This window comes from Kryptolebias marmoratus, linkage group LG2, assembly GCF_001649575.2.
Source record: "Kryptolebias marmoratus isolate JLee-2015 linkage group LG2, ASM164957v2, whole genome shotgun sequence".
Classification (NCBI taxonomy): Eukaryota; Metazoa; Chordata; class Actinopteri; order Cyprinodontiformes; family Rivulidae; genus Kryptolebias; species Kryptolebias marmoratus.
The window spans coordinates 27,343,633-27,367,290 of NC_051431.1; the positions used below are offsets into that span (position 1 = coordinate 27,343,633).

The 23,658-nt window shown below is 37.5% G+C and overlaps 1 protein-coding gene across 1 annotated transcript in view; it reads right to left on the reverse strand.

Annotated features, from left to right (window-relative positions):
* LOC108245342 (seizure protein 6 homolog) overlaps nt 1-23,658 on the reverse strand; it is a 255,510-nt gene that overhangs the window by 37,598 nt on the left and 194,254 nt on the right. Inside the window, exons 6-9 of the mRNA XM_017432192.2 lie at nt 18,461-18,629; nt 13,163-13,329; nt 10,247-10,441; nt 7,260-7,398 (exon numbers count right to left, since the gene is read on the reverse strand). Of these exons, the coding sequence (XP_017287681.1) occupies nt 7,260-7,398; nt 10,247-10,441; nt 13,163-13,329; nt 18,461-18,629 (670 nt within the window). The remainder of the gene's footprint in view (nt 1-7,259; nt 7,399-10,246; nt 10,442-13,162; nt 13,330-18,460; nt 18,630-23,658) is intronic.

A 23,658-nucleotide genomic window follows, 5' to 3' on the forward strand; every position in this document is an offset into this window, starting at 1 on the left:
GATTACAGAGTTGGGACAGGTGTAGATGGGCGTGGTTAACAGGCAAGTGAGTGACTGGGGAAGGGTGAAATGCAACATGAACATGAGACAACAAAAAGCAGAATACAACAGAATCGAAACAAAACCCCAAACCAAAGAATAAAAATAAAACAAACAAAACCCATAGAAAAACCAAATCACCACAACCACAACTACTCCCACCCACCTCCATCATCATCATCATATGAAATAACTTTTTGTCACAACAAAAAATAGTGGCTGGTAAAATATTTGAGTGGCTGGTAAAAAATCTTGTCAAATTTGACAAAATTTTTAATTTCCACCCCTGTGTGTAAACAAACAGCCGAACTGCAGCATAGATATAATGTAAATGTAATATTTGCTAATAACAAAGCTAGCACCTACACCTCACCAACATAGTTAGTGAGCCATTAATAATATCTCCAAAAAACAGCAAATGACCCCAAAACACAAAAACTGAATGCCTAACCAAATTATATTTTAAGACTGTTGAATAGTAAAACTTGTTTTTTGAACACTGTGTGACATACAAAATATAAGGAAAATCTCTTTAATGAGACACTGAACAATAGTTTAGTTTTAATACCTGCCTAACCATCTAGGGGTTGCAGAGAGGCTGCAGCCTATCCTATCTACCCCTGGGCTTCACACAGGGTCATTTCTGGACTTTGTGGCAATCTAATACCAGGCATGCAATTAGTTTCCTAAAGGTCAGTTAAAGTCACAAATTGCACTAATATGTGATTGTGGCAGGAAATGGAAGTACCAGAAAAAAAAAAAAACACAGACGAGTGAATATTAAAATTTCACTCAAGCCTCAGCTGATATCTGATCCAGGGACGCACCATGCTTTAATAAATAACAACATAAAATATTAAATTTTTCCTACAGTCACATTAGCAGTAAGGTCCTCGGCAGAACGGAACAGTTGACAGGTAATTTGGGGGATTTGATGGAGAATTCTGCCCTCTTTCATCACCTTATCACTCTGCCGTCCCAGAGTATGTTGTTGATGAGAAAAAACGACCATGGGCCCCATGTATGAAAGAGTGCACAACTTTCATACTGAAAGTTGATGTAGACAAAAATGGAAAAGTGATTGAGATGTAAGAATTCATGTGTATGCATGTTTTTACGCACCTTTTCTTCATACATCCTAATGTACTGAGCGTACATGAGACACCTCCCCTGATCGTGTGAGGTTCCAGTATTAGCTTCACTAATTACTAGCTGCTACATTGCTAACTGACATTACCAAGGTCAGGCACTGATGTCTGACTCATTTTCACAAAGCCTCTTTTTGAACTATGAGTATTGTTTTAACTTATAAAACAAACAAATGTGCTTTAAATTCACCACCACAGGCTGCAGGTCTGAATCTCTCTGAGCTAACACAGCTAACAGCAGAATGAAGCAGCTTCCTTCCTTTACCTTGAAGCCAGAGACTTTTAGTTTCTTTTATTAATTTTAGTTCAGCTTCAGCAGAAGTTAGGGTGGAGGTAACTAATCAGTAACTGATGGGATTTCAAATGTAACAAAGAACAATACTTGAAAAAAAAACACTCAAATAAAGGTAAAAGTACAGATTTAAATAATAATTTTAAAAGTACAAAGTACACAAAATTAATATTCAATCACAGTTATGTGAGTTTATGTAATTTGTCATTAATCACTAATTGTTAGGTTGGTAATGGTTAAATCTAGGGTAAGGGTGAGGGTTAGGGTTAGGCTACCGATATGAATGAAAGTGAATACAATGTCCTAACAAGGATAGAAATACAAACTTGTGTGTGTGTGTGTGCATGTGTTCACACAGGATGCTGTGAAAATGATCGTGGACTCTGAGTGCGAGGAAGGATCCTCCTCCTCCAAGGTCTCAGAAGCTTACACAGAAGAGCCCTCAGTGGTAGAAACAAATCAGCTGGAGTCCAGCTCCGACTCATTTGAACATTTGTCTGTAGATGAGAGCGGAGAGGAGATGGATGAAGGACTTCAAAAAATGAAGAATCCTTTGGTCTCCTACATAACTGCAACACTTTGCTACATCCCAGCAGCCAGAGGTTTGATCCTGGCAAAAAACAGTGGAGCTTTGCAAACATATGGGCTTTAAAGAGTTAAAAAAAATATTATTTGATATGAATATTTTTGGTTAAAGCAGTTTGAAGAGACTGTTTTATTGAAAGTGGAAAAAAATATCCATTATTTTACCCTGATGCCCTTTCTGACGCAACCTGGGCTAAAACCTACAGCCCCAACACCACTGGGCTACCACAGCCCCTTAAAATTATTTTAGTATCTTAGTTTGTTTCCTTTTTTCAATAAAAAAGTGTGAAGTTAAGTAAACAAACTGGCCTTTAAAGGAACAAAATCCCCCAAATATTAAAAAATATATTTAATATAAATATTTCAGGCTGTCATAGTTTAAAAAACTGACATGTTTAAAGTGGGAAAATGTCAATATATAATATTTTCACAGCTGCTTTTGGGAAGGACTTAGAAGCATCACTACAAAAAATGCACAACCTCTGCTTTCTCAAGTTTTACACTTGATTGTCATTCACATTTCTAGGAACCTGCTTTCATTTTGGTAAAAATATATAAGAGGAAATGGCTGATGTCAGCTGTACCTCTCATCATCACTCTGTAGCTCTGGAAGCTCCAGCAGCAGCTAAGATGTGCCATCAAGCATCTGCTAAACACCATAGGGACACATGTGGCAGCTGGTGAAACTTGTGGAAAGTTTCATTGACTTAATATTTGATGAAAAAAGTTGGCTCTTTTTGAATTAAAGTCAAGTAAAACCAGAGATGCTTCAAAGACAGCGTTAGTGACCCTCAGTGACATTACGTTGTAGGACACTTCCTTATAGCTTGTCTTACTAGCTGCCTTGTGTTTCTACTGTGTATTGAGACATGTTGTTGCAAGAAAATAACATCCCAACATATTTTTACCAAATTGATACTCTAACATACATAGTGTGATCTCAGGTTGGCACAAATTTATTGGTCATGTTGAAAAATTCAGTCTGAAATGTTACAGACTGCATACCTCACATATACAACACGATACCAAAAGTTATGTAGCCATAACACAACAATATCATTACACAACCCTGTGGTACATCATGCTAACACTATGTCTGTACTGCCACAGTATTGTATCATACTTGTGGTGCTTTTACATGTAACACTCATTGCCAGTGTGGTCTTTCTTATTCATTTCAGAGCTGTGTATCTGTGGCTTATTCCTTTGAGTTCTTGGCCACATAAATACAATGTTGTTCATGGTATATTTTGATTGCTGTTGCAAACATATTGTGTTGTTGGAATATATGTATTTTTTTTCAGTCCTAAATGTATACAGAGTCTGGTCACATGATGTGTACCAATATGAAACCAACATTTTGTCCATGTTTCTGCAAACATGGACCTGGAAGAAACCTATGTACAAGTTGCTGTTGTGGGATTACTTTGGACTTTACTTGAAGACAAGGGGAGCAAAACACAAACTGTTAGACTGATATCTGCCAGAGTGGAGCAACAGAGAGCAGGGAGCAAGAAGAAGAAAAGACAGAAGATGGTGGGTGAGACCGTGACTATATGCTAACAGAAGACTAACATTCAGCCATTTCCACAGGCTCATGGAAGAACTGAACCAAGAAGATGCTGCTGAACACCACAGATATGCTGGAGTAACATCACATGGAAGAAGAAAATCCAACAAAACAAGACGATTACCACACACAATGTAGCATATGCCATGCTAATGTAGTAAACTGTAACTTTCCCACTCTTCAACCCAAAACATACACAATATACGTAACAGCAGTGTATCATGAATGTTACAAGTAAGTTATATAAATTACAACACTCAATTGTTTACAATGTAGAGTTCATTTTTTTCATGCTTTGACTCTGGTAAAACATCGTTTTAAATTATACCAACTACATGTCAAAAAACAGTGTGACAGTACGGTTAGTTTATATCCAGTTTATACACTAAAATGATGCACTAAGAAGAGGAAGTATCTTATCCATTTAGGTCAGGTTAAAATGACTAGGGGCCTCATGTATGAATGGTGCATATATGTTTTTCAAATTTTGTACATACCCAACTTTTAGTCTGAAAGCTACACACTTTTTAAGACATGAGGCCCCAGATGTCTTGAATGAAGCATTTCCTACACCACAAGTTTTGTCTGTTTGAAGTGATGTGAGGAGAGAATTAAACCATGAGATAGTAAGATGTTGGGGTATTTGTGTAAATACATACTTGCCAACCGTCCCGCATTGGGCAGGACAGTCCCGCATTTAGCCCTCCCTGTCCCTTGTCCCGCATCACCCTGTGCGGGACAGCCAAAAGTCCCGCATTTGGCCCTGGCCTTGCCTGGCAGCCTGTAGCTGCAGCCACATGCACAGGGCTCTCAGATCTCACACATTGACCGTGAGACACACGCATTTCAGGAAGTGCCACACTTTGTATTTCTCACGCTAAAAAAACACACAGGCACATGACCTTTTGGTCACTTTAACACTATATATAGCAAGTTTTCAGATTCCTCTAGCAATTTTTTAAAGCGACTAGCGACAAATCTAGTGCCTTTGGGGGCTAAATGTGAGAAAGCATTTGATCTGCAGCGTACTGTAAGCCCCACCCACTTCCCCAACCACTGACAGCTGTCAATCTCACAGCAGAGCAGAGAGCCACTGGCGCAAAAAATTATATGTGACGCTCCCGCACGCCCCTTCGAACACGCAAATGTTTTTACGTGAGTCGTGTTGTCATCTGATGACAGAGAGATAAAGATGGAGAGGCAGAAAGATAAAGATGTAGGGATGAAAGAAAGATTTTCAAAGTGGTTGAAAGACAGCAGGAAGTTCTGTCTGAGCATTAAGAGGAGGCCTGGAAATGTTCAGGTTAGCTAAAGCTACTAATTACTAATAAATAACAAGTTACAACTGTTTACTGATCAGTATTTACAATATAACAGCTGAAAGAATGGAGAGAAAGAATCAGAACAGACAGGAGAAGGAGACTGGACTAATGTTAGCTGGAAGTGTAGAAACAGCCACTTAATACCAAAGGATTTATTTTTAAATATTGCTTATATTAAAAAAGTGCGTTAGCAAGATGTGTAATTTATTCAAAGCTAATTAATAATACTTGCTTGACTTTATGACTTAGAGGAGAAAAACACAAGTAAGGACTGAACGAGACAGACATGAGGTCAGTGATCAGCTGCTGTAGAGGAGAGCAGAGATAACATCAAGTAGGAATAATTCAGCTAGTAGAAAGTGGACAAGAGAATTGAACAAGATGATGATGATGATGAGGGAGAGGAACAGAGAGGTGCAGAGGAGAAGGTTGGGGCAAGGTCTTACTCAGAAGATCCATCTGAATGGCCTTCACCACAGGAAGTGGGGACTCATTCAGGCTGGTTGAGAATGACCCACAGAGATGTTCTGATGGGCTATACCCCATATCGCGTATTATATGATATAAGTCCATGAATTTAAAAAAATGTATTCACGTAAATAGGTAAAAGAAAAAAAAAAGGGGGGGGGGTGTATGTAATGTGTCTGCATACCCCTCAGAAAGTAGGTAGTTGCACCCCTACATGTCCACTTTGCAAATGAATCATTCGTGTGCCAAGCTGCCGCTGATCCCGTCCTGGATTACAAAGCGGGATGTAAATATAATTTTGAATGTATTGTTTTTTCACTGACTCTGTAGTACTAATATAAATCCCTGTGGTTCCAATCCTGAATGAAAGAGGAGGGTTGAATATAGAGCTGGCAATTCCACGACACAAAACTGTCTTTTGGTTCAATTTGATATTCTAACAAATTAATTTTTGTAGTGTGGGATCAGGCAAAGCAATAAAGTTATAAAATTATTTCATAAAGTTAATTTGTAGTTCTAAACAAATTTTGAGTGTTTTTACTCATTTTTTGTCTTGCCACCATTGATATTTCTCTCTCCTACAGCTTGATCAATAACACCAAATATGCAAATTAGGTGATGACGTCATCTAACAACTTCTAGCAGCTCAAAATCTCACTCCAAGCTCAAATCGAAACTTGAGAGCCCTGATCTTAAGCAACTATGATATGTGTTTAATTCAAATTAATTGATCAGATTTCAGGAAACCATGTTGAATCTATGATGTTTGTGTGTATTTCTGGGAGTGGGTTTTTAGCATGATGTTTTAAAGACATGATCAGCTGATGAATAGATAAGCTGTGTCTGGCAAAACGTTTTATATACAACTGTATATATTTGGGCAGACAGACTTAAACACAGATATTGTAATACTTAAAATGTGAATGTGTGTGTGTGGTTGGGGGGTGTGGAGGGGTGCAGTGGTGCCGGATTCACGCTATGTTGTCCCACATTGACATTCCCAAATGTTGGCAAGTATGTAAATACATACAATTATACAAGTTCAAAAAGTAAAAAAAAAGTTGCATGGGGATATATATTTGTCCTTTTTGTATTTACATATGTTTTTTTTTCTTGTTAAGGAACCTCTTCTCCTGGTATTGGCAGCACTTCTGACTGAACAACAGCAATTACTTATGTTGGCAGGCTTCCTTTCAAAAACCATTGGAGGCCATTAATCAGTGTTTCACTAAGTACAACACCAGCACAGGTGCTTGTCAGAGAGCGAGAGAGAAGGAGAAAGAAAAACAGAGCTAAAGATGCATCCTACGCAAATGAGACCCACTTAATTTGCTTGCAAATGGCAAATGATTTTCTACAGCTGAATGGCTTATCAGGCTCTGACACGGCAGGGCGTGCTGTTCTGTGCCTTCACCTGGCATTGCAACCACAGGAAACACACACTTCCAGGTTGTACACTTGCCACTTGACTATACACTGCAGCTATAACAGGAGAGGAGGGTGAGGGTAAAGGGGTTCCCAAACAAATCCCTCCAGATATAATTAGTTTTCTTCACTACACCTAATTAACCTTTGTCTGTGTGCCACTTACACATCTCATTCACAAGCTGAGCACTCTTTCATTAGCATCACGTTGTGTTTTAATGTGTTCTACCAGTCATGGTGAGATAGCTCTGTGTAATCTCCAAACAGTTTCTGAAGCTGGAGACAAGTCTATAAATCAGCACAGGAGGTAAGCTGCACCTTGTGATCTTTAGCTTCTAAGAAACCAAGTACAAGGTTTCTGTTAATGTGGTTTCACACATATCAAAGAGTTCCTGTGGAAGGGTACGTACACTTGAATGTCCAGCATGATCCTCTTGTCTTCTTCTACATGAATTCCCCAGATGCAGTCCTGTCCCTTGTCATAGACTTCAGGCCAGTTAGGGGAGAGCACAACCCCAGCCGAGTCTGTGATCTCACCACTACACACAGCTGGAACACAGAATACACACACAAAGTATGATGAATGACAAGATATTAAAAAAAATCTACTCAGATTAAGGCCACCTTCAAACTGGTTGATGACCACACTACGCTCTCAACAACCTATTAGAATATGGCTGCTGCAGAAAATTTAGAAAGCCTCCTTCAGTGTGAAGGCAGTTGTGATGCTGTTACGCTCTTAAAAGTCGCCATTTTTTCCTGCTATTTGTTACATCTCCAAGATGCTCTCCTGTGCCCACTCCTGTCAGCAGCTCGTTTCCACGATGATACTATCGTATACGCCCACAATGTGCCCTGGCACAATTCCCTCAGACAATGTAAGGATGAAGCTATGCCCTAGAAGATTATGCAACATAGCACGGCAGTACCACCACAAGTATCACATCTGCACTTGGTTGTTTCCATGACCTTGTCAAGATCACATTTGGTAGCCAAGGTATGAGGCCAGTGTGGCCTGTCCTGCTTTACATTTTGATGGCCAAGCCACACCAGTGTATGCGGGCCTGCCAGGAATACACTATCATTGCTGCTACCAGGCTCCACCCAGGACCTTGATACATTGTGACCATGATGATAAACCACTACAACCTTGCTATCAATGATTTGTGCTACTCTATAGCTGAAGAATGTGGACCTACATATATACCTATGTTGTATAATGTGGAACCCAATGCGATCTTAATACTATCCTGAACATCTTGTCAAGACTTAGCAAAGAACATCCATATTCTGGCACATTTTTATATCATAATAGGGTCATTATTCAATGCGAAGAAGGGTTAAGAGGTTGTCAAAATCTGAAGCTTCAGTTCTAAATATGTGATTGGTTATAAAAAAAGCTGGTAGAGCCTCACATTTCATGCAACAAAACTGACTTTACTGTCTATGAAATGATAAAAGAAAAATAATCTCCATGCTGTGAAGACAAATAAGCAACAGTTTAGCTTCTTTCAGATCCTGATGACAGTAAATATCAGGTTAGTTTTCATATGTTTCATTCTGTAAGTCTTATTAGTTCTTCTGGAAAATGAATATTATGAAACCAATAAGTGACTTATCCAAGGTCATACACATTGTTGGCATTTACTTACATTTTATTCCCAGACAGACATTGAAATGTGCAAGTTGAAACTAATTTGTTGTCATCAGCAGGTAACAGCACAGTTTTGCAATTACCAAATAAAACTTTCAAAAGTTGATCAAATGTTAAAATAAACAATAGTTGTCAATAGGAACTTTCAGACCAAACAGTTTTAAGGACTCACTGAGGGTTATGAAGATTGTTAGTCACACTCTGGAGTGATTCAAAGTGATTCTACTGAACATGTTTTGGTTTTACACCACCGGGGGAATGTTGTGATTAGACAATACTTGGCCAATGGTAAGCACAGCCATGTCACTTCTGCTTGTGACATTCACCAACAACAATGTAGGACTCTGTAGTTGGAGCTGTGTGTCAGGGGTCTTTGGTTTGATTTGATTTTTAAAGCAGAATTTGAAGGAGCAACAAAAACAATCAGGAGTTCTGGTAGTCAAGACTCATACAACAGATCAGCCTACTTAATGCTGCACAAGTACAGAGAAGAGCACATCATAGCAGACAATGGAGACAGTTAATTAGATTGTACTTTAACAGTGGTAATGCAGTGTTCATAGTGCAGGTGCTGCAAAAGCATTTGGTTTGCTTGGCTACTTAAAGTATAATTTTGTAAGGACCAATCACATCCCTTTATACCAGTCAAGAGCCCCTATTGCACCAAGAAAGCACCTACTCTAAATTAGAAACTAAAAAAAGACCTCTTAAACACAGTTATAAGGACTATGAAATGCCACAGTACCATCAGTGCAATAACAACAACAAAAAATGATGAATTACTTCAAATGATTACTACCTCCGCCAAGGAGGTTTTGGTAGCATCTGTTTGTTTGTTTGTCTGTCCATTTGTGTACATGGTTAAATAAAAAAGTTATCAACAGATTTTCATGACATTTTCAAGAAACGTCAAACATGGTACGAGGAACAAGTGATTACATTTTGGTGGTTAATCAGTAGTGTATGGTATACATGAATGAAGGATGTAATATTCAAGTATCTGTTTGGGAGCAGAGAAAAAGACTGGACTGGAAGCAGGATTTAGGCAAGCAGGAGACTTACTATGTTTTCTAGGTGTTCCATGTTACCCTAATTACCCTGCAATAGAACAAAGTCGGGTAAATACCCTGACAGACCATCAAGGACCCAGGTGTTTATGTAACAAAAATGTGCCACCTCCCAAAAACCAATAATAGATAAATAGAATACCACATAAGAGAAGTGAATATGATGGTAAGAGTTTCTACAGTCAATATGTTATAAAGGAAGTGCATAGTTTTGAATTTCTATCTCATTTCCTGATCATTCTTTTAGTTTGTCCGCTTTGGTAAAGGATTGTACCAAATTGGGGTGGTTCAATGCATGTCTCCTGATAAACAAAAATCCTTGAGGTCACTGACAAACAGCAGATGAGAAAATGTAATTACCTGAGAATAAAATTTCCCATGAAGTATTTTTCTTTCAGTATGTGTGTTACCTTGGTTTGCTTTGTGCCTTATTTTGAGCTTGGTTCTACATGCTTTAACAAGCTTTAAGGGTTGTTGAGTGTAATTTGTGACCAAATTTGCATGTGAATGTTAGCTCAGTAGTGAGCAATTAAATTCAGAAGAGGGCTAGAGTGAAACAGCTCACTTCACTTCCTAAAAAAAGGCAAAGATGAACAGAGTTGTAAACACGGGACATAAAAGAGGTACATCACATATGTTACTAACAGCTAACAAAATTGTGACAGCTCATACAGACCTCTGCAGGCCGGTTCGGTATCATTCCACTGTGGGTTGTTCGGACTTATGCACTCAATGGTGACAGAGCCTTGTTCCAGAGTGTAGCCAGGATCACAGACAAACTCCACCACAGCTCCTAGTGCCCATGTGACGTCGCTGCTTGTCAGGTTACCATATTTCACAAAGGGTTCATAGCAGTGGCCTGCAGCAATGGCTGCAGAGACAAAGTAATAAGACAAAATATTAAATTTTAGAGCAGGAAAGGAATCAAATTAGTTTACTTTCAGGATACCATACACAGTACTTACTTGATAACATATAGGGTACGTACAGAGTAACATACAGGGTACTCATGGGTAATACAGGGTTCTTAAGGGGTACTTACAGGGTATCATACGGGGTACTTACCGTGACCTTACAGGGAAACATACAGGATACATATGGGCTACTTATGGGGTAACATACAGGGTACCTATGTGGTAACATACAAGGTACCTACTGGGTAACATACAGGGTACTTAGAGGGTAATATGCAGGGTACTAACAATATAACCTCCATGTTAACATACAGAGTACTTACAGGGTAATACATCGTACTTACCGGGTAACATTTAAGGTTCTTAAGAGGTACTATACAGGCTACTTATACTATAAGTATATAGTATACTATACTATATCCTCATGTTTCCTTCTGATGGATTTTGACGTTTCCAAAATTGGGGTGGCTTTCCACTGTAAAGTATGAAACTTACATTGTTGTCATTCCTTGGTTTTCTCATGTTGGGAAAAAAAGCTTTTTTGTATGAAACTGGAAACTTCTTTGACTGAGTAAGAAAGAAGTACTGACAGCTTCTGTAAGATTTGATTAATTTTGTATTAAAATGGCTGTGTGGTAAATTGGACCTGGAAGTCAATGATGCGTTTTTTGAACCAGGAGTGGAAAAACACAAGGACCTAAGTGGGAGGAGCAATATGTGGCCAATACAGACACACATCTCAGCAGCAATAAATGGACAATACTGAGCAATAATATTATCTATTTATTTACATTATTTAAATTTTTCTTTTCTGTTATTAAAAAAGATCAAGTTTTTGTAATTAGCAGACTTTTTTTACAGTTAGATTAAATCATTTATAACAACAAACTCTATTGTTTTTCTCTATTTGTTTTGATATCAGTGACACATATTTTTGTACAGGTTTTGTGATGACAGCACCTGTCTAAAGATAGGCAAACAGAAAAACTTTCCAGCATACAAGAACTGCCTGAAGTGAACAATAAATGTCTGTAAACTCACATTTTACTCTCACACACGTGTGCAAAGCAGACAGCAGTAAACTGCGCTCAGTGAACACATGCTTTGTCAACGTTCTTTCACTGTGGTGGGAAAGGTCAGCATTAAATGGAGACAGATTTGTTAGAGAGGAGCTGAATAGCATTGCATCCTGTTAATGGTCCTTCTGAAGTCTGGTACATGAGTGCATTTTTTAAACTTAACTTTATACGCAGTGAAACCCAGTCCTAAGCAGTTCACAAAGAGCTCCTCTCCAGCTGGACAGGAGCTAATATTTTAAACTAAATGCGAGTGCAGAAACAAAAGTGAGTAGATACGAGCAGCATGGTGATAACTGACCAAGACGTGAATCTCTGACCACATTGAGTTAGAGAAATACTGCACGTTATTTAATGTGTACAAAAACAGTATATTGTTAGAAGCTGCAGTAAGGATTATGTATCAGATATTCTGAGTCTTTTGTTCCTAAGAAGAAGAAAAGGAAAAGCAGATTTGTTGTTTGTAAGTCATTCTGGTCAATGGCTATAAAACCTGCAGCTATATAAGGTAAAATATACATAATGCCTTTTAAACGGGCAGTCCCGTGCAAAAATTTTAAACCTCCACTTATTATTGCCCACAGGAAAAGGCGGAACTATAATGTTTTTGTCCATGTCTGTGTGTGCATGTTTGTGTTTGTCTGTATTGTTAGCAAAATGTGTCATGATTCACTGAATGAATTTTACTGAAGCTCTCAAAAAGTAATCATTGGATGTACATCTACAACTGATTACCTTTTTGGGGTCAATCCAATTCCAAATGGCCTCCACAGCAAAACACTCTTAGGAAACACAAAAATGTCTATACCTTAGTCAGTTTTACAGGTATTGAGCTAAAATCTGTGGTACTAGCTTAGAATCATCCCCATGTTATACTTTGAGTGCTAACACATCTCGCCAAATCTCAAAATAAGATAATTTTTAAGATTTGACCTAAACAGGTGCAACTCCATCATAAGATGACTTAAGTCTAAAACTCTGGCATGACAGGTGGTGGGTGATATGCATTCCTTCAAGAAATGCTAGGCCTTTAATTTTTATATATTTTCCATCTCCCCTGTGATATTTTACCAAAATAAATAACAATAGTTCCTCAGCCCTTCAGACCTTTCCATGGTTTACTTTGGACTTCGACTGCTTTATTAAAAAATGATGGTTTTAATTACAGGTTTTACTTAGTTTGTTTAGTTTTAAAGTAAATGTTCCAATCCATCATGTTACAGGTCCAGTGTGTGAAATCACACAAAGAATACATTCACCGCAGACCATCGTCACTCTCATTTAGAAGAGGGTGAGCATGGTTTTTAATGCTCTTTACTAACTGCCACAGAAGAAAAGGACTAAAGAAAATCCCTCTCTAAAGTACTGCACATGACAAAGCAAGAATGTTGAGTTCCATTGAAACACAAATATTTAAAGACCAGCCAAACTGAGAAACTATGAGTGTTTAATGTTTTATTTATTTTGCAATTTAAAATCAGGGAATGTTATTTAGTTCTGTATTGTCTTTTATTTTTCATCAAGTTTAGGTCAGATTAATTGAAACAGACACTTTTTTTTACATTGTTTTCAAATTGTTAATATAAAGAATCTTTTACTCACCCTGATATCTGAGGGCGACACCAGTGGATGTGCCTGCAGCATCTGTGGTCAGCTCAATGAAAAGATGATTGGATGTGCTGAGGAGACCTTCAATAGGCAGATACTCCACCTCATAGGAATCATACAGGACAGCTGCATCAATGCTCCTTCCATTCTTAATCAGGAGCCTGGAATATAATAAAAACATAGTTATTAAATGAAAAACACCTATTATATTGTATATAATGTTTGAAGTGAAACAAGTGGGTGAAACTGGAGTGTAAAACTTCAAAACAAATTGGACAAAAATATATATATTAATTGCCCATTGTTTATTCAACAAGTAGGCCATAGAGTAGTTAGTGCTGATGAAAACCATGAGATACAAGTGAAAGTGCTGCAAATAAAGCAGCAATTCTCAAAGTCCAGACTCTGATCCAGATCCAGACCTAACAGCAAGTCAGTCTGGACCCAGCACACATAATATGTTGTGCTGTATTGTAGTGCAGTGTTATGATGCATTGGAGTGTTTACTTCTGTTATAAGAAAGGTGTGGCTCCTTTAAGAGTATGTTACAGAGAAAGAGAGAAAGGTTAGTGAGGGTGGGAGTGAGCCTGGGAACACGGAGCACATGAGTGGAGAGGTGGAAATTAGCTGTAGAATGCTGAACTTCTAGCAGTAATTGTACAGTGTGTGATGCAGTAACAGCAATAAATACTACAGCATCTTTATATATATATATATATATATATATATTAGCAATTAGCCAAAGGCTAAAAGGCATTCACATGCAGTTCTGTAGAAAAAGAGGGGGTGAGATCAGCGTCCTCTGCTGGTACCATTATCTGAAAGGCAACAAAAGTGTTATGTCACATTGTAATGGCATTGTCTAAATCACAAAGAAAAAAAAAGCAATAATTAATTAATTAATAAATGGGACCTGTTTATCACCAGTTGTTCCAGACCTTACCTAAAAATCCAATTTGGATCTTTAAATCATAAGTTTAAGAACCCCTGATGTTGAGCAGGTGCAGTGACATTATCAAGACTGTTTATTTGACCATGATGGTTGGCAATTTTCTGTTTATTTTATACAGTTATGTGCATTCAGCAAAGTGTTCGTGTTAGACATCTATTTGTCATGATAGTTCTGGTCTGGCTCTTAGGCTACGTTCACACTTTAGGTCTTAATGCTCAATTCCGATTTTTTGCTGAAATCCAAATTTTTTTGCATGGTTGTTCACATTACATTTTAAATGCAACTTCCAGCTGACTCCAGCGTGAGCTGTCTCCAGTTCCCGCAATGACCCTCATGCACAGAAAAAGATATGAAGTCATACTCCACACGCTGTGTTTAGAGAAGTAAATATGGACGCTGCAAGTGTAAGCATGTGTATATTGATTTTGAAGTTGCTGTCCAATTGGAGCCAACTGTACATCCAAATGGTACAAAATTAAAGAAGATGGAGAAGAAAAAGAGAGCAAATGTTAACAATGATCATTTTTGTGGCTGCTACTTCTGTGCAGAGGCATGTGTGGATACAGAGTCGGAGCCAAGAGTGGAGGGACTTCCTTCGTTTCATCCATCGTAAAAGTAGGATGAAATGCGACATAAATGTTCACAATGTAGCCGCTTTAAAAAACATCTGATATGTATCCGATTCAGTACCACATATGGAAAAGACCTGGGTCCTATATAAAAAAAAATCGGGTTTGTCACATTCACACAACAATGAAAAAATCCAATATGTGTCGCATACAGACCAAAAAATTGGAATTGGGTTTCATTTGCCTGCAATGTGAACGTATAGAGGTCTAGCAATCTTATCTAATCTACATCGTCCAACCATTATTTTTTGTTTCTGATCCCTCCGTTTCTTCTGCGTGATTCAAATGTCTCTTCATATCAGTGACATTTATGCTTGTATCAGGACTGCTGGAGCAGCTGAGAGCAACTCCTCCTGGAAGACAAAATGAATTACTCTGCTAATTTCCCCCCTGTGGCTCTTCTTTCAGTCTTTCCTAATGAGAGCCCCATGCTGCTAAAATGACACTGTGCTGTCAATGTGATGCAGTGCTCTGACAGCCAGTTGTTACACTGTAGAGTTCTCAGAAACAATGTCCTTCTGGGGACATAGTGAAGCTCCAGAGGCCTGATGAAACATAAACAAAGGCTGTGCACATTAAACCAGAAAGGTGCTACATCACTGTTAACATGATCCATAAGACAGCAGGCACACTGTTGTTGGGACTTCCGACAGTCTTCCGTGTTAAATTGGATTTTATATTCTTGCCATGTTTGTTGTCTCTGGAGTAAAATACTAGTTACTTCATGTCTGAATGGAAACCAAAGTAACAGGAGAAAACCCACCTATGCATGGGGATAACATGCAGCCACAGCCAGTTTTAAACCTGTGACCTGCTAGGTCACAAGACCCGCAGTTATGTTACATACATAATTTAAAAAACAAACTATGTATGTAGCATAACTTATGATTACATATCCATCAGTTACACAGAGGAGTATACAGAAGTATTCAAATGACATCAACTAAACATCTCAGTCTGGTTTTAAAGCCCACCACAATACAGAATCAGCGCTTTTTAAAGTTTTGATGATCTTTACTAGTTACAGACTACTAAGAAGATTCTACAGTTTTAGTCCTCTTAGATCTTAGTGAGAATTTGATATGATGTGTTTGACATTCTCATTTCTGAACTGCAACATTATGTCAGGATTAATGTAACTGTTATGAATTCTAGTGTTTTTGTTTTTGGCCTTATATTTTGTTTTCTGGGTTTTAGTTTTGTTCTTGTTTTTCTTTGTTTTGTCATCATTTTCCACTTATCTTCAGTCTGCCCCTGTTTGTCTGCCACACCCATCTCCACCTGTCAGCAATTGTTATCACTCACCTGTGCCCACTTCACCTCATTATCCTCAGTGTTTCAAACCCGGTCACTTTCTCCACTACCCTGCTGGTTCATTGCCTATCGTTTATTGTTTCTAGACCCTTGTCTTTCGCCTTGTCTTGCTTCGTTTTGTCTTGATGTTTTGGATTTTGTTCAGTTTAGTTTTTGCTGCCATGTCAGCTTTTTGTTTTCTGTTCTGATATTTAAAAATAAATTACATGTACTATCTCAGCCTATTTAATAAACACGTCTGGACAGGGATAGGAAAGCAAAAATCTGTACAAGGACAGAAGAGTTGAGAAGCTAGTGGGAAGAAACCTGGTTTAACTCTGTAGGAGGAGGGAGAAGCTTCCTGGCAGTTTTGATCTGAGTGTCTTGTGGACTATGAAAGGTGTGTGCAAAAACGAATGTCTCACAAACCACATAACTGCGAATCGACTTCTTGGCTTCTTATGGAGTATGCTGGAGCCTTTAGCTATTAGCCCAGCCTGGATGAAAACTCAATCAGGAATTGTGTACTATGACTTTTGGTAGTAATACATCATACCTTGTGTGAAATGTCCCCATAGACAATGGGATTTTGATAAAACACACGAGAAAAGCCAGACTTCTTCAAAGCTCTATCATTCATACATACTTAACAGTAGAAAAATCCTTTTAACTTTAAATGGGTCACAGAAGTTGAACATTGAATGACTAAACTGACATTTGGATAGCTTTAATGATTTTTGACAATGTCACAGTTTAAATGTTTTAAACCTTTTTTTTTATGATTTTACTAAGAAATATTCAAGTGTGACGATGTTACACACTAATTTTTAGAACTGTTTAAACTTAAAAAAACTTTGGAACATAAACTCTTAATCTTACAATTTTTATACTTTTTATAGTTTATACATCAAAATTCATCTATTCATCCATTTTTTTTCCAATTATCAGTTGTCTGCGGCGTTGCCACTTTAATGCATGGTTAAATTAATACATTACCAAACCCAATCAGGATACAATGTGCACATATACCATGCTAGTTTGTTTGTACTACTCATCCTGTGACATGCCATATTTTTTTTATTTACTTACTGATCTTGTGGACTATTCAGTTGCTGGCTGGTGGCTCATCCGGTGCTCCACACCAGATCTTTTTTCAACCATTTTGTTATAGGCTATAATATGCACTGTCTACAACAGTGGTGTCTAGTCCTGGTCCTGGAGGGCCACTATCCTGCAAGTTTTAGTTGTTTCTCTGGTATGACACACCTAATTTGAATGACCGAGTGATTAATAGGCTTCTGAAGAACTTGAAGACCTGCTGAAGAGCAGGAAAACAACTAAAACATGCAGGATAGTGGCTCTCCGGGACCAGGATTGGACACCACTAGTCTATAATAATGTGCTATAGAAATAAATCATTCTGAGTCACTTTAGAATGCAAATAGTGTGTGTAAGATAATTTTGCTCAAAAGTATGGTAATTTTAAGCCACTGGCACAACATTTCAACCTTTCCCATTTGGCAACAATGGTTATCAGGTTGCAGGGGCAACAGGTTTAGCAGGGAACCCCAGACATCCCTGTCCTCAGAAACACTTTCCAGCTCCTCCTGCAGGATTCCAATGTGTTCCCTGGCCAGAGGGAATATAAGATCCCTCCCATGAGTTCTGCCCTGGGGTCTGCAACCAGTGTTATGTGCCTGGAAAACCTGCAGAAGGAGGAGTCCAGAAGGCCTTTCCTCCTTTCAATGAGGAGGAGCAGTGGATCTATTCTGAGCTCCCCTGGATGATAAAGCACCATATCTCTAAGGCCGAGTCCAGCCACTTTGATCCATTATTGTGGACAAAGCCCCAATCTGTTGATCCATCTCCCACTCCATCCTACCATCACTTGTGATACTTGATCTTGTCCGCTTGAGGCACTCATCCCCAGTGTTTTGACATTTTTTCAGAAATGTTCTAGATTAGCTATTATCTTTGTCATCATTTACAATCTGATTCTTCTTTTATTTTGCTGAAGGGCATTGCTGGATCTGACATGTTCCACCAGTGGAATAGTGTAAAACTTTTGGTAGGACACATTTTCTCAGCATGCGGTAGTTTTGCATATATCCAACGAAAATATCTACTGAGAGAGCAGCAGCAGCACTAAAAAACATTTTAATGAGTCCCTGCAAAACAAACATGTGTAACATTTGTATGATGTTTGATTGCATCACCTTTACATTTTCAACCAAACAGAAACATTCTCCTTGTTTGAATGAAGACAAAAATAAAATGTTATCTTCATGTGGTGCCTTCAGGTCTACATATGAAGGATGCTGATGGTAGTGTCAAATGAATTTCATAGTTTTAGTCTTTTGATCAGGTGACTTTATAAGTCCTATTCATACATGCATTCATCCATTTACCAAAGCTTACCGATCATCATCCTCAGCTAATGCCACCTTCTCAAAGTGAATGTGCAGTTTCTGACCCTTGGGGGCCTCCAGCAACCAGTGGCAGGTTAGGTTGTTGCTGTAGTTGCTGGGAAAACCTGGCGAGACAATCCGACCAACTGTGACATTGCCGAAGAAACCCCCACAAGCAACTGGAAGAGGAGGAAGAAGAGCAGTGTCAGTCAGAAGGAAAAACTTACTGAACTTAATTCATCACATTCAAAATAAAAGACCTAGCATTTCTTGAAGGAATGTATACTGCCCACCACGTTTCATGCAAGACATTTAAACCAAAATGAGAAATCACAAAGTTATAGCCATTTTGGTCAAAACCTCATAAATGACATTATGCATGATCATGTGATATTGTGAGATCTCAGGAGATCTCTGTTGGAGCTCAGAGTATATAATTTTGGGAACAGGCAGACATGGTTGACTCTAAATGAATACAGCTCACCACCTTTACCTGAATGACTCTCACCAGACTTTTTACAAAAGTTCTTTCGGGCTCACTGAGCAAGCAGCACTTTTGTCACATATTTTAAGTTTCTCAATCTAACTTTTCCCCCTCATTTTTAAGCAGGTAATTTATGAAATATATTGTTAATGGTACAGACAATGAACTCACAATACACATGCAAATGCATTTGAGCACTGTTGCAAAAATTAAATCCCTTCCCACTCAGAAAAGACACTGAAGATTGTTGAGTGACTGCTCCTGCTTCACCCTGTCTATGATATAAGGTTGAAACCGTATCCACTAACTCTTGATAACCACACATGACATGTATTAAACCCTGCAGAAAGTCTTTGCCAATCCTTCACCACAAAACAGGAAGTGACCATGACTCCTGTCTGGAAGGTCAGATTCTGCCAGAAATTGTAACGTTTTGGACTATCACGCTATAACACACTGAAACATAAATAAATCATAACCACACTGAATAGAGTTGTTTTACTCTACTTAGCAGTAAGTAATTGTCTAAGATATTTTTATTTACTTGAATTTCTTGGCAGGTTGAGTTCCTGTTTTTTGTAGGAACCTGTGCAACAAACAATGATGCCTGTTCAAAGTACACATTTAATCATAATCAGCTTAGACTTTTTGGTAGATTAATTAAATAAACACAACTATTTTTTGTTAAGTTTATAGCAACTATTTTTTAGCTACACTGATTTTAAAAAATTGTTAATATTTATGCTTCTGCCAATTTTCTTTTTTCCTTTTAAAACAGGTTAATCCAGATTTAATTAATGCAGAAGAAGAAATATTAGGTAAATTACGTAAACTTTTGTATTCTTCAAAATATTGATTATAATTGATTGTAATTGTTTATATGATTTTAGTTTATAAATTAATGTGAATTTACAAAAAAAGTCTTGTGTATTTTTGTAGATGTTGGGGAAAAGATGAAACTTCCAGATGGTAAGGTGTTTGTTTTTTCAATAAAATAGATATTTTGAGGATAATTTTATGTTAACTTCATATTTAACGATGCCTTCTAAGTGAACTCGAAGTGATTCTTATTTGAAATTGCTTTTGTTTATGCTCAATTTTAGATTTACTTCTTGATGATATTCAGTGGGTAAGTTTAGCATTTTTACTTTTGTGAGCTTGTACAGTATGTAAGCATTTTTTTGTCTCATATGTTTTATGCCACAAATATCTCAGCCACGCTCTCGTAGTGCTATTATTGATGAGACCAAACTCTGGACACCCCCAGTTTCCTATGTGTTGGACAAAAGTCTTGGTAATTATAATTTTTTTCTTTCACAACACAATATTTGGTGCATCTTTATTTTGTGTAATTTAAGTCTTTATTTTTTAAATAATGAAAGACCTGAATGCTAAAGGAGTTATCCTACGAGCATTTGACCAGTTCAGAGTGAAGTCATGCATCAACTTCAAAGTATGGGATTCTGAGGAGTACTACCTTAACATCCAAAAGTTAAATGGGTATGTATTAGTTTTCTATTCCTTTGTTTTTGTAATTAGTTTCAACTAAGTATTATTATTATCAACACATTCCAAGTACCACAGTTAAGCAATTAATTGAATTATGCAATGTCAGTAATTTATGATTCCCATCTAGTAATGCTTGTAATCCACAGCATGATGCTTAGTGGTGGAAGTTCATTTGCCATTATTATTAATAAATGTGTTTTTCTATCGTAGGTGTCGGTCTTATATTGGCAGAAAGTTTGCCAATGGACAGAACCTCTCTATTGGTGCAGGCTGTGATTCAATTGCAGAGTTTGAACATGAGATTCTTCATGCTCTGGGCTTCTTACATGAACAATCTAGATATGACAGAGACAATCATACCCAAATATTTTTCAAGAACATCATAGCAGGTTTAACCCGTTCTTTTATAAAATATTACTTTCTTTGTTTTCCCTCTATCAAAAAGGGTTATCAAAATAATAAATGGGCAAATACTAATAATTAACTAAGATTTAGTATTTAATTAGATACTCATTTATAACAATCAGTGGGATTTTAAATATTCTTCACTTTTCTCTTTTTCTTTTGTTATTATATACTAGAAACCCCCACTTGCTAGTGAGAATCTGTTTGTCTTCCATGGGTGTTATAGTTGTGTTAATTACAAGTATTGCTACTACTTAACTAACAGAGCTCTGTGGTCCTCATAACACCACTTAGTGTCTTGTTGTGTCAGAAAATAATTGCTGTCCCTCCTTATTTTTGGTCCTTTGACTCCAAACGAAACAAGCGTATAAACCCTGAAACACGACAAAGACAAGTTCTCATGGGGGATAACATGTAGCATCAGTAGTTAATCTCATATTTATTAATATATTTTTTTATATTCTGGTATTTTTTTGTTTTAAAAATATTGGAAATGAATTACCCAATGTAAGCTATTTTGTATTTTATTCTGTGTGGCACAAAGAAAAGTAATTTGCTAACTCAGGCACAAACTGTAAACTTAAAACAGTTGTAAGACATAAAAAACCATAAAAAACATTTTTAGGAGGCAGGAAACTCCCTAATCATATTAATGCAGCTAACTGAAAATTATAGTGTTAAGATTGTTTCACTCAACATGCAACTAAACAAATTTAGACTAACTACTTGTTAACACCATTATTGATAAATGTTTTGGTGATAAATAAACATTTTAATCAATAGAAATATCAAACTGTTAAACTAAAAACAAGATTTTCCAAAGTGTTCACAAATAAACTATAAATTTGCAAAATACATAGAAATTACTTTGTATAATCGTTTTACTGTCAACTTATCTGTAGTTATAGAGAAGTTTGTTTTCATTTTAGCAATATATACTCATTTCGAGATTTCTCCATGCAGTATTCTTTATTAATTTTTGGTGTTCTATTTGCTATTTAGGTAAAGAGCATAATTTTGAAAAGGTTAGCAGCAAAAACACCACCACCCATGAAACCTCCTATGACTACTTGTCAGTGATGCACTATCCTAAAAATGCATTCACCAATGGCAATGAGCCTACAATTATTACCAGAGACCCCAAATTCCAAGATGTGATTGGACAAAGACTGGATATGAGTCCTGGTGATGTTCAAGAGTTGAACCTTCTCTACAAATGCAGTAAGTGCTTGAAGGTTGTCAGAATTAATAGTTTAACTGACAAAAAAGAAATGTGAATACAATGTGCTATTTTTAAAAGTATTTTTTTTTTATTGTCATATATGTTCATTTTCCTAAATGTTTGATTTATTTTTAGAGATATAATTGTATTTTCAACTCAGAAGCCTGTTGGTTGAATTATACTTATGTATGAATGTTTAAAAGTATTATTTACAAAAATTTTTTTAGTCCAATGCCCACATGGATCTCTGATTTGGCAGGTTCCTACAGTGACATCACTGCCATCCGAAACCTATTTTCTGTGTTTTATTAGGGATTGTGTACTGCTAATGTATTGGTCCTAGAATCATTCCTGGCAGTGGCTGGCGGTGCATTTCACACTTAGGCCTTCAGTGATGTCCAACTTAGTCAATAAATACCTTTCATTATGCCAGCATTTATAACACCAGGACTGGATAGTAGTTAGAAACACACTTAAGCACTACTTGGCATTGCATCACCTCAGTTGTGTACAAAATGGGCTATAATCTGGCGCATTTTAAAAATCAACAAACCCGCATCAGCCATTAAAACATATCTGGTATGCTACTGTCAAAACTAAATAAAATAGAATAAAATAAATAAAATGTTTGCACTCACCAAAATGGCTGTGTTCCCCAAAACACTTATTTCAACACAAAATCCATTCTGGGACAGGTTAGCTAGGTCAGGGTCGGCCGTCCTCCTCTAACGGAATCTAGCTTCTCTTGGAAAATTCGTCTTGAAAACAAGCTTGCCGGAATATCAGCAACCAAATCAACGTGTTGCTCTCCTTCGGCCATTGTGGGTTAAAAAAGATTTTAACCATTAACAGTCCAGGGTGTGACTCTGTTGATCTGCATAGCACTGCTGTGGCTCAAACTAGTAAGTATCCATATCCAATCACAGGACGCGTAAATGTCACGTTCAATGTGAGGCCAGCTAGAGGGCCTTACTGACACAACTCGTGATCTGATTAGCTATCGCAACTATCTGTCAACTGTATTTGCCCGTTCACCTACCAGTCCCTCCAGGATTTCGCGATGTTGCGATCGCAACTATTAACGCAACAAGTTAACCCACTTGTTTATCCGTTAACCCACTTGTACAAAAAACTACTATCACAAAACGTACTTTCACAGAAAACACAGCAGAAACATTTAATCAAATCTACTCTTCTTCCTCGCCCTTAAACTATAATGACGTAGATAAGTTGGTAGATGAGTTTCAGTACAAACTTTCAGATATCATTGATTACATTGCCCCCATTAAAGTGAAAGTTGTGACTGGTAGGAAGAATTCTCCATGGAGAAATGCACAAACAGTTCAATCTGCAAGACAACTCTGCCGTAGGGCTGAACGAAAATGGCGTAAGGCTCAACTGCACGTTTATTATGACATCTACAAAGAATGACTATGTAACTATCACACAACACTAAAACATGCAAGAGAGGCTTTCTTTGCAGATGTCATAAACAAAACCACTAACAATGCTCGAGCTTTATTTGCTACTGTTGACAGGCTCACAAACCCTCCTGTGACGTTACCACCTGAACTTCAATCTAATGCCG